Consider the following 16,173-nt stretch of genomic DNA (forward strand, 5'->3'; position numbering starts at 1 on the left):
GTATTAGAGACATTTATAGTGTGTCAACTACCATACCTAGTTGCACACTTTAGTTTTTTATAGGTAGTAATGGGTTGTATGAGTGGGCCCTTGTACCATAACCTCTACATCCTAACTCCCAAAAAAAAATCTTTCACTTCAACGTTGATTACTGGGAGGGCTCAGCCGCCGACTCTAGGATCATGAGGGATGCAGTTGCGCGGCCGCACAATTGAGGGTTCCAAAGAGTATAAAAATCACTCATGTACATAAGCAACATTCAATTACTTCATTAAATAGACATGTATTACAATCCCGAAAATGGTACAGGGTACTACTATCTGCGTGATGCTGGCTACTCTAATGCTGAAGGATTTTTGGCTCCGTATAGAGGGGAGCGCTACCATCTCTCAGACTGGCATGGAGTGGGCAATGCATCGACAACATCGAAAGAATTTTTCAACATGAAGCATTCGTCAGCAAGAAATATTATCGAGCGAGCATTCGGACTTCTGAAGGGCCGATGGGCAATTCTTAGGAGTAAATCCTTCTACCCGGTACAAGTTCAATGTCGAACGATAACTGTGTGTTACCTGATTCACAACTTAATCACAAGGGAGATGGGGATCGGTTCTTCACTTGATGATTCGTTGTACGAGAATCCTGCGTCTGTTGCTACGAAGGGAGATAATGTTGAATTTTATTGAGACCTCAAACGAATGGACCAAATTTAGAGATGATTTGGCTGCCAAAATATTTTCTCAATGGAAAAGATCATGATTTTTTTTTTTTTTGAAGAAAGACTTATCTATTTGTTGAACAATATTCCTATGCTTCATTTATCTCGTGAACATTTTAATTCGACTATTTCAATCCATAGTTTTAGTTTTTTATTTTATAACATGTCGCACGAAGTTGTTTAATTTTCAGTAATGTCTTTATGATTTATGCATAGATGAATTAGAATGGCAGGCGATGGAAAACGATCAAAACATATGTGGACAAAAGCCGAGGACGCTGGGTTGGTCAATGCCCTAACCTCTTTGGTGGAGTCCGATTGGAAGTCTGACAATGGGACCTTCTAGCCGGGATATCTACAACACTTGGAATGCATAATGGAGGAGAAGTTTCCAGGGTGTGGCCTAAACCAGAACACTATCAAATGTAAGATTAAGAGTCTCAAGAAACAATATTCGCGATAACGGAGATGTTAAATCAATCAGGGTTTGGATGGAACAAGGAGTTTAAGTGCGTTCAAGTGGAAAGGGAGATATTCAACGTCTGGGTTCGAGTAAGTTTTTTAAAATATTAAACAATGTACACCGAACCTGTTTTTGTATAATTTCTAATATTGCTCTCATATATGAATGCAGAGTCATCCTAACGCGAAAGAATTGTGGAACAAGTCATTCTCCCATTATGATGAACTATCAAGTGTGTTTGGGAAAGATGGGGCAATCGAGCACTATTGCGAGCCACCAATGGTGATGGCGTCAAAATTTTTCCAGGAAATGGAAGACAAGATTCGACTAGGGTCACAAGAATACCCTACCCTGATAATGAACAAACCCAACTTCCTGAGGATGCAATGGAAGAAGACCAAGGAGATATGTCGACGAGGAGAGCAGGTGTACCAGATATTTCCACCAACAGAGCGAGCGTATCAACGGAGCCATCTAGAGGGAGTAAGAGGAAACGACTCACCTTCTAGAATGAAATGATCGACATCGTGTGATCAACTGTTGATATGCAGTCAGCGCACATGGGTAGACTCGTTACGTGGTAAGCTGAGAAATATGAGATGGAATTTGGGTGTCGGAAGGAGGTAGTTCAGGCCATATTTGGTATTGAAGGTCTCACTGAGGATGATAGACATGACCTAATTGATATCATTGGCACGGACATACAAAAAACAGACCTCTTCCTAGCTGTACCAGAAGAAAAACAACTACAATATTATACACGCCTACTTGCTAGGACCCACTAGACTGACCACCTAATATTTCAACCCAAAAACATATATTTTGTGAATTTTATTGGAAACGGCCACATGTTCAGTCCGTTCATATTATTTTTGTGATCTTTTGAAAAATGTTACTGTACTACATCACATTCTCACCATCAATCAAATGAAAGGTAATTATCTTATGTACAATTTCAATTCCAGATATAATATGCATATTATATAAAAATAAACTGTATGATATGTGAAATAATAATGTTAAGTTAGCAAGATTCAATATATATACATACAATATATCAATTCATTAGTATTGGGATAACTACCTTCAATATATATACATACAATATACAATATACAATATACCAATTAATTAAGCAGCAATATGAAATATATTTTGTTGGTATGTTTTACAGATTGAAGATAATTAGAATTATTACAGTTTTTTTAAAAAGAATATATGAAAAATAATATATTATGTTCTACAAATTGAGATAAAAAATTTGAGATTGTCATGTTTATATCATAAATGATTTGAAAAAATAGGTGTATATTTGAAAATTAATCAACAATAGCAAAGCATAAAATTTAAAAATAAAAAACAAACAAAAAAAAAATAGAACTAATCTCATTCACAAAAAAACTACATTAGATACCCAACTCAACTCTGCACTCAAACATGGACTTCTAAACTCGACTCAACTCAACTTTGCACAACAAATACAAACAATAAATACCAACCCAACTCACACAACAAACACAAACAAAATGCTCCGAATACTTTTGTTTTAAAAATTAGAGGGTTTTAAAAAAAAAAAAAAAAAGAAGTTATTTACACAAAATAACAAAATTTAATTATTTTAAACTTCCATCAGTCTCTATCACTAATAGACTTCTATCAATGATACACTTCCATCAGTTTCTATTACTGATAGACACGAATAGAAGTTTATCGATGTTTTTTTATAAATAATTTGACATTTTTTCTATTTGTAACAATTTTCCTTTTAAATACTTAAAAATACTTTTTTAACTTAAAAATATTTTTTTCTCTCTCAGAAACTTATCAAAAACATGCCTGACTCAATTTTTATTTTCCAAAACTCAAAGGCAACACAACATATTAGAATATTATTCTTTATGATTTCAACTTTAACTTGGACAATAAGATGCTCAAAATTCATGGTCATTTCAAATATTCCAACCAAAGATCTAACTCGAGATTGGAGATTTAAACTCCTGACCTAAGAATAGATGTTTTTCGACCATATGGGATTTTGTCATTTTTCCTTTTTTCGTTTTTTTTTTTTTTAAAGAACTTTTCATTGAGTGGTTCTCTTACAACCACCATGTATGTTGTAAGTTAGTAATGTAACTCGCTAAAAGAATGGCTCTCTCTCAACTTGTATAAAATTGGCATAGTACTCGAGTTATTACACAAAAATTGTGATTCCATCATTATATTCCAATTATTCCCAATAACCCAACCAAGATTCAAATTCTGAATCCAACCTAAATGAAACTTTCCCTGTTACCTCCGATCGACAAATCAACGCCTCGTTAACGAACAAGAGCTCACTCTAGTCTCCAATGGATGGTACCACTAAACAACGTTTTAGGCTAACGACGAGACAGCTTCAATGGCACTGCCTAGAGGCCATGCTGCTTCAACCATGGAATTCTGATATTTAACCTTCTTCACCAATGTTATCTCTTGCCAGGGATCCAGCCCTACACCAAACCAAAGAAAACAAACACAGATACAAATAAATTACACGACCGTTAATTATATATAACAATAATTTATCTGATATACGTATTAACAGAAATGTGAATGCAACCTACCGAATCCATCTATGAGTAGTGTGTACTGATACACAAGATCCATACACAAATACGGCAGGTTATCCTTCTCGACATTGGGATATGTACTGGCGTCTTCGACTTTGATTTGGCATGCCTGCTTTGCTGCATCGTTGAAGTCTGCTGGGCGAACTTTAGCAACAGGCTTATTGGGGTCAGCAAAACCAGCCTACACGTTTACCAGGTTCATCAGTGATTCGTGCAAAAACGACCATTTCCAAACACCCTTACTGCAAGTCAAACGGATCTTACCTCAGCCGCCCTGTCAAAGAAAAATGAAGCAACGAAGAGATTCTTCTGGCCGTCTCCTCCTCCACCATTCCAAATACCACCAAAAGTGCACTTCATGTGAGTACACGTGGATTCATTAACCTTGAGGGCCTTCAAAACTGTACTCCTGCATCCATTCAAGCTAGACCCTGATGAAGAGGCTGATGCTTTGTAGTCCTTTCCTCCGTAATGGTATTCACCTAGAAAAAGAGAGACCATTGAGAATACTTCAGTCCAAAAGCTCCATTTGATTTCCAGAAAGATAGTAAAGAAAAGAAGATATGAATTATTCTAACGAAGATAATAACCTATAAGAACCAAATTGGAAAATTGAAATTTTGATCGACCCCGATTAGTAGAGAGAGTCAGAGAAACAGCTTAACATTTACTGCTAAATGTAAAGGTGTGGGACACCATATGAATCTGTTTCCAATAATATATATATATATATATATATATATATATATATATATATATATAGAAGTTCAATTATGATGGAGAGGGTACTTTTTTGTACAAGAGTCACACGGGTGTTGAGAGATAAAAAGAAGCTCTTGAACTCTCCCAACCTAAGTATGTTTTCGTGTGAATATATAAGCAGGTTTTATCCAATATCCAAAGTAGAGTTAATATACACATCCTACTTATGGTTGAAAGAATACAAGGCATACAAAAGATACACACCCTGCTTGGAAGAATGTGCATTTACAACAGAAGAATGGACCAGGTGGGAAAGGTAGTAGGTGGGGGCTGGTTGGGGGAGTTCATGGTGGCCGGAGACGGTTATGTGAGGTTGGAGAGGCTAAAGGTGAGAGGAGAGAGGAGAGGCTTTTTTTTTTGTGTCTGATTTGGATAACATGAAACAATTGATCTCTGAATATAGAAATAATTGCTTTCTTGAAAAAAAAAAAAAATGAAAGAATATAAAGACATACAAAAGTGATATAGAATTATAAAATTATGATTATTAAAGCAAGGAACTGATACTTTATCATATTTCAGATACGAATACATGCACAAGTACTTGCATATTCTTCCAAGCAACATAAGAATCTTAACATGCTCCTACCTATTGTGAATGAAGAATGAAAAGATTGTCGTTAGTTAAGATATTAGTAATTTGTTACAAATAGAGTGAGCGAGAAAGGACAAAAGGCTGGCATTGGTTTACTTGATTTAAGCTCGAGGGAGAATACTCAATATGGTAGGTTTCAAGTACCTCAAATGCTTGTAGATTATTGTACTGTTTTACCTTTTATATTTCTTATGGGTTCCTTTGGTTTTTATCAGAGAGTTTCTCCAATGGTCTAGTGCAAAGAAAACATATTTCAAACAATTGGCTTCCTCACTTGTTACAAACTCAAAGATGTATTATTTTGTCAATTATTGTTATTATTTTTCTTTGATAAGAAACAAACTTTCCCTGACAATTCTTTTTTTTTTTTTTTTTTTTTGTGATAAGAAGCAAAACAAACTTTCCATGACTTATAAGAAAGATGTATTATTTATAAGAACAATGATTTAATGGATGACCAAAATACTTTCCCCAACAGACAAACATGCGGCAAGAAGAAGTTTATACTCGAAAGTGGTTAGTTGCAATAGGTTTATACTCAATAAGACACTATGTTGCGACTTACGTCAACATAAGAGATGGAGGAGGGAAACGGTGATTGCAAAAACATTTATGGTCTGGAAGAGAAGAAAAGAAAAAACAAACCTTCATAGCCAGATAGGATGCAATCATTGCTAGAATCTTCGGAGACACTCAAAACCTCTGCTCGAGCAGCTAGTAACCCATAATGCAAATAACTGTAATTCAAATAACCAACAGCCAAATAAAGTCAAGTCTAAAAAACAATCATATATTGTCAAATCATCAGCGGCCAATTGAAACACAAGACAAAATAGAAAAGAGAATTGATACAAAAGAACTTTAAAAATCCTGGGAGAGGAAAAATACAAGCATTCGCCAGAGCCTTGGGAGAGATTCAACAAGTCGTATTGCCATGCCTAAAATTTACCAGCTGGTAAAATCAACGAGACGAGGAAGTAGAATGTATACCTGTGAACATAGAGATAATAAGTTGCTCCCTTCAGATACATTTTTTTGACGTATGCACCCTCTGCATCTGATAATTGAGCAGCATCCTTTTCTGAGATAGCATATGCCATTTGAACAGATCCTCCCCCAAGATCTACAACTCCAACTGTATCCGAATACTTCTTACCCAAGTTTCCAAGCAGATAGTTTAATGTCACCTGGAAAATGATATCCACGCTTGTAATATGTTAATGGATGGATGAGAACATCATGCAAGATCTCAATAATTATTCTGATTATAAAAATTCCATGCATGAATTAACAATCCAATTGAACATATTTCTGTCTCAAATTCTGCTAAATGCTGTTATGATGTTTAACATTTGTACATAGTTTACCGACAACCTCTTCATATTCCATTTTGCTCCCAAGTTCCATGATCCTATTCTGTTAACTAAACTCATTCTTATTGCTATTCCAGCACCTAGGCTAAATGCAAACTCACTGCTTACATGCCAACTCCATCCTCAACTAAGAAAAGGTAAAGCTCGGGTTAGAGAGAGAACAACACATCCTAAGCTTTGAAGATTTGTAGGATTTTCAACAGAAAACAGAACTTCAGACCAAAGTATAAACAAAACTGGGTTTTTTCTTATAGAATGGCTGAAGAGTAAGCAATATATGTGAGTGGCAAACATGATAGTTTATCCTGAAGGCCTCATATTCTTTCACTTAGTGGGGGAAAGAGAGAAATTAACGAGAACATGACATCATTACACGATTGTGCTGCAAATAACATGCATTTGAGGGTTGAAAGGAAACTAAAAAAAAAAAAAAAGGTTGCAGCTGAGGATCATACTACATACAGAGTACAAAGTGCATCAAAGCAATAATAAACATACCCAAAGGTAAGAACCTTCTTGAGTTCCATCAATCACGGAGACGGCATCTCCCTCCAACCTGAAGTCAGTTTTGTCTCTCAGAAGATCCCTAACCTTAAAGAATATACAAGCTTGCATCTATTAGCATGAGATAAGGGAACATAAAAATTGATTCCAAAGAACAAGAAAGGAACATTACCGCCTGCAAAATTCTATCTGATGCATCACCTTTCAGGGCCCTCAAGCCAGCAGTTGCCTGCATTAACATGAAAAACCAATTACAACAAGTGACATATTTTTTTCTAAATAACAGAGTTCGAAAAATTCGAGGAAGATCAACGAACCCCAACTCTAACAGGGGTCATTGGCCGCAGCCCTTTAGGAACCACGTCTTGAGCTTTGTCCAAGAGGGAAATTAGAGATGCTGCAGCATCCTTGGGGCTGTCAGCATATGCACTCAGTCCTGGTTTAAGCTAAAGAAGAAGTAAACAAATATAAGCACAGCCAGTCAACTCAAATCCAACATTTTACATGTGTACAATCACAAGAACAAAAAATAAGCACAACCCATCTAAGTGAAAATGTGGATAGAGGAGACAGAGATTAGTACTTGTTCGAAAAGTTCGATATCCTTGCCAACGGGGAGGAGATCGAGATTATGATCGAAGCAAAAGACATGGACACGACTCCCAGAGCTACCAGCATCAAAAATAACAGCAAAAGAGGTCTTGGAAGAAGAAGACGACCTGTGATCAGGGGAAACTTTGCGGTGGTTGAAGGAGTAATCCTCACGAGCCGGCATGAGATAAAGAACAAAAGCGATTAAGAAAAGAGAAAGAGAGGTAAGCAATAAAACCCCTCTGAATCTATAGATCTTGCTAGACAACGATTCCGACTGTTGCTTCCCGGAACGCTTATGCATCTTGTCAAATTCCAACTGAAGTAACTTCTGTTGATCTTGAAGTGGAAGAGAAGCGGATTGACCTTCAAGAAGCTCGGCGGAAGACGGAGATCGGTAACGGATCTGACCGTTTCCGGTGGAATTGGAGGCAGCGGGAGCCTTCAAGGACTGCGGTGGTTCGGGAGTCGGATCCAGCTCTTCTTTTGTGAAGAACAACGGCAAATTTACGCAATGAATTGACTAATGATTGAGTGGAAACAGCATGAAGGACGGATCTGGTTGGAATCCGTCAGTGAAATCGAGGAAATGGGGTTCGTTGGAAGTGGTATTTGGATTGAAGAAGGAAAAATTGGAAATGGGTTTGAATTGGGACGGTTGAAGGGAGTGTTAACAATGGCGGATTTGGATTCAGAAGTAAAAGCAGTTGTGAATTGGCTTCAGAGAGCGGCAAGACAATTGAAGAATTGGAACGTAAATAATGACACAATTTTTACGTTTTTGGATCAATGCTTCCACTTGACGGTTCTTTGAAACTTTATTTTCTTTATATTTTTCTTTATATTTTTATTTTTTGTGTTAGATATTGATATAGTACTTTCCACACGTCAAAATTAAAAATTTTCCTACTTTTTTTAAGATAAATTTTATTAACTTTTCTTCATGTTATTAAGAAATGAAATTATTGCACGTTTTGAAGTGATTTTAAATTTATCATTTTTAAAACAATTTTTGTATCATCAAAATTGAGTTTGAATAATTAAAAATATATGTTTGAGAATGATTTTGAAAATTACATATTTTTTATTATTTTTTTTCTTTTTGTTGTGATTCATTAATGTAATTATCTTACCTTTTTTTATTATTTCTTCTTTTTATTGTTTGATAAGGTAACCAATCATATCTCAAGTTCGATTCCAAATGAAATAGAAAAAAAAAATTAAAAAAAATTAATAGGTGGAATTTTAGTAGTGAAATTTTTGAAGTTTTATTTGCAAATATCCTTGTTCATGAGTCATAAATGAATATTGACCCACTTTCTAGAAATTATATAAGTTTTATAACGAATTATGTTATCAAGAGGTGAAATTTCAAAGTCGAATCCATTGTCTACATATGCCAATAGAGTAATACTCACTCTAGCTATTCTTTTTTTTTCTTTAACTTTCTTTTCCTTTCAACTTTCTTATCCTTTTCTTATGAATATTTTTCTTTTCTTTTTTTTATTCTTTTTCATTATCGTTACTCGATCATGATTATCGATACACTTAAATGGAAGGACAACTTGAAAAAACATCAAAAACAAACAAAAAAAAAAAGTTATTGAGTAACAAAAGAGAGTAACGAAAGTGAGAGTCGAATATCAACAAGTATACACAAGAGTCGATTCCGTAATTTCACAAGTAAAAGGTTATAAAATTTAAGTTTTAAAAGTAATTCATATTTCTTTTGGGTCTTGCCATATAATTATTTCTTTATTTGTTTGTATTGATATAATTATTTTGCTAAGATAGTCAATAATAGTTCAAAGTCGACCTCAAATGAAAAAGAAAACACGAGAATCACATTTAGTCTCAAAAACATTTGTAATGCACATGAAATTTTAATATTTTTTTAAACGAATAGTTCTTTTTTTAAAGAACATACGTATATAAAAGTGGACCGAAAAATCCTGCCAAAATAAGTGAAACTTTAAATTTTATTTTGCAAAATAAGAAAAGATGATCAACATTCAATGTTTGTATACTAAGATAATATATAGATTCAAATCTAGTAGAGTTCATAGACAGTAAATATATGTATTTCACTTATTCATGTTAATGTTATTGTTGATAAGATTGTTGAAGAAGTGAAATATCCACCTAATTTAAAAAATCAAACCATAGAAAAATAAATGAATAAGGTATTAGGGATGTTATCGGTCAAATTATTGATTGGCCTTAATAATAGAACAATGAAAGTCAATGTTGAAGTTAAAATGAGTTGAGTTCAATCATAATTAACATAATCTTTGTTTTAGAGGTAGAAGGTTCGACATAATTATGTAAAAAAAAAACAAAAAATGAAAATCAAAGGAAAAACGAAAACATTAAAATTATTTTCTTTCTAAAATTGTGTTGTAGTGACTGTATAAAACATTAAAATTACTAATGAAAAAAGTATCTCTTTTATACAGTCAAAATAGAATATATTGCTATATATTCCTACCATAAAAAATTACTAACTTCACTTGTTTTAAAAAATATATAGATAAATTTTTTTTTATTAAACTCATAAAAAAATGGCCAAAACCAGCACTCAATTGACATCGAGTGTATTTCTCTTCTATAAAGTCAAAATAGATCATTGCTATATATTCCAACCATAAAAAATTACAAACTTTCACTGTTTTAAAAGATAAATGTTTTTTAATTAAGTTGAAAAATGGTTAGATTTGTGGATCGATTCTCCCTATCCCATTTGCACTAAAAAAAAGGGGAAAGGGGAGTAGATTTTAAAATATTTTTTAAAAAAATAAAAGGAAATTGACTTCAAACTATGCTTTAAAAAAATCATCCATTATTGTTTGGTATTAATCATAAATAAACAAACACTGAACTAGCTTACGATATTTGATAAATGGATATTGTTAATTTAAGTACAATAAGTAGAGATTCAAGAACGTGCATAGAAATTTTACGATTTAGATCCACAATGATTAAGATATACATACATTTTAAGCAAATTACCTTCATTTTCTAATCATGTATCTTGGTTAAATAAGACAGTTACCTCCTAAAAAGTATTTGACCAAAAGAAATGGTTGTTCAGAATAAATAAGTGTCGAAACATACTAATATCTTAGGATTTTTAAGATCTTAAAAGTTAAGTGTCAAAATTAAGTACAGTAAGTGTTGAAATTAAGTACAATAAGTGTCAAAACATACTAATATCTTAAGATTTTTAAGATCTTAAAAGTTAAGTGTCAAAATTAAGTACAGTAAGTGTTGAAACATACTAATATCTTAAGATTTTTAAGATCTTAAAAGTTAAGTGTCGAAATTAAGTACAATAAGTGTCAAAACATACTAATATCTTAAGATTTNAGATCTTAAAAGTTAAGTGTCGAAATTAAGTACAATAAGTGTCAAAACATACTAATATCTTAAGATTTTTAAGATCTTAAAAGTTAAGTGTCGAATTTAAGTACAATAAGTGTCAAAACATACTAATATCTTAAAAGTCACAATCCAAATAAACTGGAAGAAATTGGTTATAAGAGTCAACCTAAGCATCACTACCAAACTAGGATTATTATAGGTCACACGTCGGAGTCGGAGTCGGAGAAACTACTTTAGTTTACTAAAGAGTAATGTAAAACTCTAAAGAAAAATAACATAAAACTACCTTAATACCAAAGAAACATATAAACAAAACCTTAAAAAGCAGCAACAGCAATCTGTATAAGGCCATTGACAAATTGGTTGAAACAAAAATAAATGACTAATGGGAACTTAACTGAAGGATTATCGATCCAGAAGCAGCTGCAAAATATAAACTTTAAACCGGCACCAATTATCTTAAGAACAGAACTGGAAGTTCTTACTTGCTACATTTGATTGATCAAAGCTTATCTAAAGAAACATGGTGGCAGCGGCGACTGATTTCAAGCTTTCTTCTGCTTAGTTGGGGCTGGGGGTGGTGGTGGGAAGATGATTCTGAAAAGCCAAGCAGCCAAAATGGCTCCTATGAAGGGGGCGATCCAGTACACGTACAACTGCTCCCATGTATCATGCCTATTGTTTAGATATGCCCATCCAAACGCCTGCATTTCAAAACAAAAATCAGCTTTCTTGCCATAACGAAAATAACAGATATCATCTTCTCCATTTTTTAGGGTTCGAATTCACAAAAAATTGTGATACGACTTTTACCAGTTCATGAACCAAACATTATATATCCAAGGGATGAACCAAAGGAGCCAAACGGGTCAGATGAGTACACAATGGAAGTTTCAAATAAGATGAAGCAATAATTCACACTGTATAATCCTTCTATAGTTCAATTACCAATCCTTCTATAGTTCAATTACCAATCCTTCCATAGTTCAAATTGTCAATGTCTACTAATCTTATAAGACAAGAGTCTCACTCTATAATATTTGAGTAAAATTTAAATATCCTATATAGGTGATTACCACAGAATTTGGAACATGGTGAGTTGATATCACCTTTGTCATGCTTTCATCCGTTCAACATATTTGGCTCTAGTGTTTCAGGATTTAAAAAATAAACAAATAAATAAAAGGGGCTTTTTTAAATATTAAAAAAATATATATATTTAAAAATATTTACACTTTATAGCAAAACGAGTAACTCATCTCAACGTCAAGCAACAATGAAAGGAGTGACTCATGTCACTTATACGAATGGTGAGATCTTTTCCTCTTTCTAATTTAAGATCCAACATAACTATGTGAAAACCTTTTTATTTAGGGAAATTCTTATAGATAGAAAAATCCAATAAATATTTACACTTTATAGCAAAAAGTTCCAAAAGTACAAATATAAAGTGTAAATATTTATTGGATATTTCTATTTATAAGAATTTCCCTAAATAAAAAGGTTTTCGCATAGTTATGTTGGATCTTACATTAGAAAGAGGAAAAGACCTCACAATTCCTATAAGTGACATGAGTTACTCTTTTCATTGTCGCTTGATGTTGAGATGGAACCTCATGTTTACTTAATATGGTATCAAGGCCCATGACACCTAAACAAGTATTTGGTCCAAAAAAAGAAAGGATCTAACCCAAGAATGAGGAACCCAAAAGAGTCATCATCTAGAGGGGACATGTTGATGAGTCCATTAGAGAGATGAAAAGACCTGACACTCCTCATAAGATGCATGGGTTACTCCTTTTATTGCCAATTAGTTTTGAGAGGAACTTCATATTTATCTAATAGAGTTTTTTTCGTTTACTTCAAAAGGCATTTTTAGAATTTAAAATTTATTAAAAAGGAAAAAATTTTAATTATAAAACACAAGGGGACGGAGAGAAATTGTTGAGAGTATTTTGTTTGAAAAAGTTAGCTATTGTGAAGGGAGAATGGTTAGAAAAAACATACACAAGGAGATCGTGTATGTACAGACTGCAGAATAATCGGTAGTGTAGGTGTATAAGTGAACTAACAAAAGAAATAGTACATGCGTCAAGAGAGATGAACGAGAGAAGCATGTCTAGATGGAGATAAGGTGAGAGAAAAGTAGGTGTCTAGAGAGAAACTAGTGGAAGCATTTATGCACAAATATTAATGAGAGAATCTTGTGTCTAGACAGAGTTTAGAGCTAAGTATTGTAGCCAAAAACCAATTAGGCAGAAAGCTCTTTTGATGTGTAAGTTTCAAAGTTGGTGGCTGTATGGCGTGGGATTACTCAATCGAAATTCAAGGGCAAGAATAGAAAGACCTTTCATTTATCTGGCTTTATTCGGTTAGCTCCTAATTTAAGTCTTTATCAGCTACTCTATTCTCGTAACAAATATGGTCGGCTGGTGATCTAGGGTGAAAAGATTCCCAAAAAGGTAAAGTATTTTGCATGGACTCTACGTGAGTCCTAAACTCAGCAGATAAGGTGCAAACTAGGTGGCCAAACGTACTTTTAAATCCAAATCTTCTTTGATAAAAGATGGGAAGAACTAGACTCAGTTTTTTCCCCTTCCTTTATCCCCTTTAGTCCAGGATGATATAACGCCATGCCATCCTTCAGAGTTTTATGTCATCCTAGATAGTGCACAACTTGGCAAAAGATAATATGAAATAAACATAAGAGGAAAGTTCAGATGTTGTGGACAAATGCAGTTAAGGCATTGCTGATGATTCTTGGAATTGATATGGAAAATTAGGGTTTTTCAAGATAAACCTTGGGACAGGAAGAAGTTTTCAATTTAGCTAAAGTTTATCTTCTCGGTGATTATTTTCCTCCTTTATAATTGGTTCAAATTAGAATGCGTTTAACCATGTACAATAACTCACAAAAAGAACTCATATGATTGAAATTAGTAAAGAGTGTTCCTTTCATTATGCATAGATAAAATATAGAGATAGTTCATGGAAGTAAGGTTCAATATATGCTCAAAGCAACCAGCTATTAATGCAACAGCTCCATCGCATCAATAGCACACAAAATACAACCATTTAGGTTTTAAACCAGAACGAATTATCATAATAGTAATCAAATCAGAACAAGTAAAGTATAAAGCTTAATAGAAGAGATGAACTCACATTTGCAGGATTCATGGAAGGCCCTGTGTAACTAGAACCGGCAACGATTAATGCCACGGTGGCCATTGCCAGCAACCATGTTTTAATAACTGGGCTAGAGGGACCCCTGAGTATAATAAAGAGAACAGCAAAACTGATTATAAAGGTCAAAACTCCTTCAGCTGTAGCTCCAGAATGAATGTCAACTTTCAGAGAAGGTCCACCAAGCATGTGCTTGTATTGTATAGGCATCACCTCCTTGATCGCCAGGGCACCAGCAACCGCACCAGCTGCCTGCCAACAATAAATTAAATCTATAATAATTAGTACCATTCTTTCAGAAACAATGAATTCTAGTTGAAGGCAAAAGATAACAACACCTGCAAAAATTCTCAACAAACATCATTATATTTATTTCCTATTTTAATTTATCCCCGAATCTCTGATAGAACTTAGATGTAAAAGGATAATAACAGTCAGTAGTTTTTTTTCTTTTCTTTTCTTTTTAGTAACCCTCAATGTCTGGCCAACTTAACTTCAACTAAACTCACATGACAATCGACCCTACAATATTTGAATGTTAAAGAAATTCGTAAGATATTAAATCCTAGATAGGTGGCCGCCATGGATAAGTCAATGATTAGAGACTTTAAAGTGTTTCCTCTAATTTGCCCCAAATTTTTTTATTAGAAAAATCATATATATAAAAAGTTTGGAAGGTAAGATCTTCCTCCCCCAGAGCAAAAAGCAACCCATTTTGTAAAGCATGCAAAATCATTTACCTTAGCCCTAAATCGACATGTCTAAAGTTTTTTTTTCTCCTTTTTCCTTCTTTCTTAATCATTAGTCAGCATCAACTCCTTTTTAGTCATACAACAATCTTTCTTCCTCAGTCCAAACCCATCACTCAACGATCATGGAAACTCGATCCACCACTCAAGAAGCATCATTAAAAAAAAAAAAAAAAAATCAGAACAGACCAACACGCTAACAAAATGTACATTACATACCCTAACCACATATTATAGAGAATGCAGGTAAAAAATCCAAACCAATCGAGACAACCCACAAAATTTCCACTCAATTACAGAAGCAGAGAGAGAAATCAAAAGCTAACCTGAGCAGGGAAACGGATAGCCATGGCGAAGAGAGAGGTTGGACCGACACCGGCAGCATAAAAAGCAGCAGTAGCAGTGGGATTAAAGCTAGCCCCACCCAAAGCAGCACCAATTATGTTGAAAACGAAAACAAGAACAAAGACAAGAGTAGTAGTGATAAGAAGGGGGTGAAGCGGAAGGCCATAAACAGCGGCTGTCGAGTACAGGACGGAAGTGAGAACCCCAAGAGACGAAGCACAGAAAATCCACATGGAAGTGAGAACGGCATCGCCGATCGCAGCCTTGATAGCATCAATCATGGTTAATCCTCTTGAAATCGAACAAGAAGGAGCAGTAATTGGCCGGAATCAACTTGACGCCGGAAGAAGAGAAATCGCAGCTGCAGCCGCAAATAGGTCAGTACTGAAAGAGATTTTCTACAAAATCTGGGTTCGATTCATACGGAATCGAAATCAATCAAAGTTAAATAAGAAAAAAAAAATCTTGGGAAAAAAAAAAAAGAAAAAAAAAAGAGGAAAAATTGGGGGAAAATAAGAATCACAACTGTTGTTGAGGATTCATGTATACCGAGCCATTCACCTAACTCGGGATTTTCCTAGGATAAAATTCGCTGTGGATGATTTTGATTGCTTCGATGAACTTTCCGATTTTAAATTTTGTCATTTACTGCAAAGTCTTAAATTTTATTATAAATATTTGAAATCGCAAAAATATTTAGATTTTATAGTGAAATTTTTTTAAAGTGTTTCTTATTTTTAAATTTTTTTTACTATAAAATGTAAATATTTTTTATATTTAAAAATACATAAATATATATATAAATAAATTAGGTATACAAAGTATAATTTTTTTTTATCTTTTTAAAAATAAAAAATATTTACATTTTATAGTAAAAATAAATTCTAAAAGTACAAAATA

At 33.8% G+C, this 16,173-nt stretch overlaps 2 protein-coding genes across 2 annotated transcripts; both read right to left on the bottom strand.

Annotated features, from left to right (window-relative positions):
* Nucleotides 1-3,319: 3,319 nt before the first annotated feature.
* Nucleotides 3,320-8,430, bottom strand: LOC120073155 (apyrase 2). Its single transcript, XM_039025810.1, has 9 exons — nt 7,608-8,430; nt 7,342-7,470; nt 7,197-7,253; nt 7,019-7,111; nt 6,138-6,334; nt 5,793-5,884; nt 4,055-4,272; nt 3,785-3,971; nt 3,320-3,670 (listed from the first exon to the last, which is right to left on the bottom strand). Exons 1-9 carry the CDS (start codon nt 7,917-7,919, stop codon nt 3,555-3,557), a joined length of 1,401 nt encoding a protein of 466 aa, XP_038881738.1. The 5' UTR covers nt 7,920-8,430; the 3' UTR covers nt 3,320-3,554.
* A 2,661-nt stretch (nt 8,431-11,091) lies between these two features.
* LOC120073156 (aquaporin SIP1-1-like) lies at nt 11,092-15,853 on the bottom strand. Its single transcript, XM_039025811.1, has 3 exons — nt 15,255-15,853; nt 14,159-14,431; nt 11,092-11,700 (listed from the first exon to the last, which is right to left on the bottom strand). Exons 1-3 carry the CDS (start codon nt 15,552-15,554, stop codon nt 11,542-11,544), a joined length of 732 nt encoding a protein of 243 aa, XP_038881739.1. The 5' UTR covers nt 15,555-15,853; the 3' UTR covers nt 11,092-11,541.
* Between the last annotated feature and the right edge of the window lie 320 nt (nt 15,854-16,173).

Source organism: Benincasa hispida, chromosome 3 (assembly GCF_009727055.1).
Source record: "Benincasa hispida cultivar B227 chromosome 3, ASM972705v1, whole genome shotgun sequence".
Taxonomy (NCBI): Eukaryota; Viridiplantae; Streptophyta; class Magnoliopsida; order Cucurbitales; family Cucurbitaceae; genus Benincasa; species Benincasa hispida.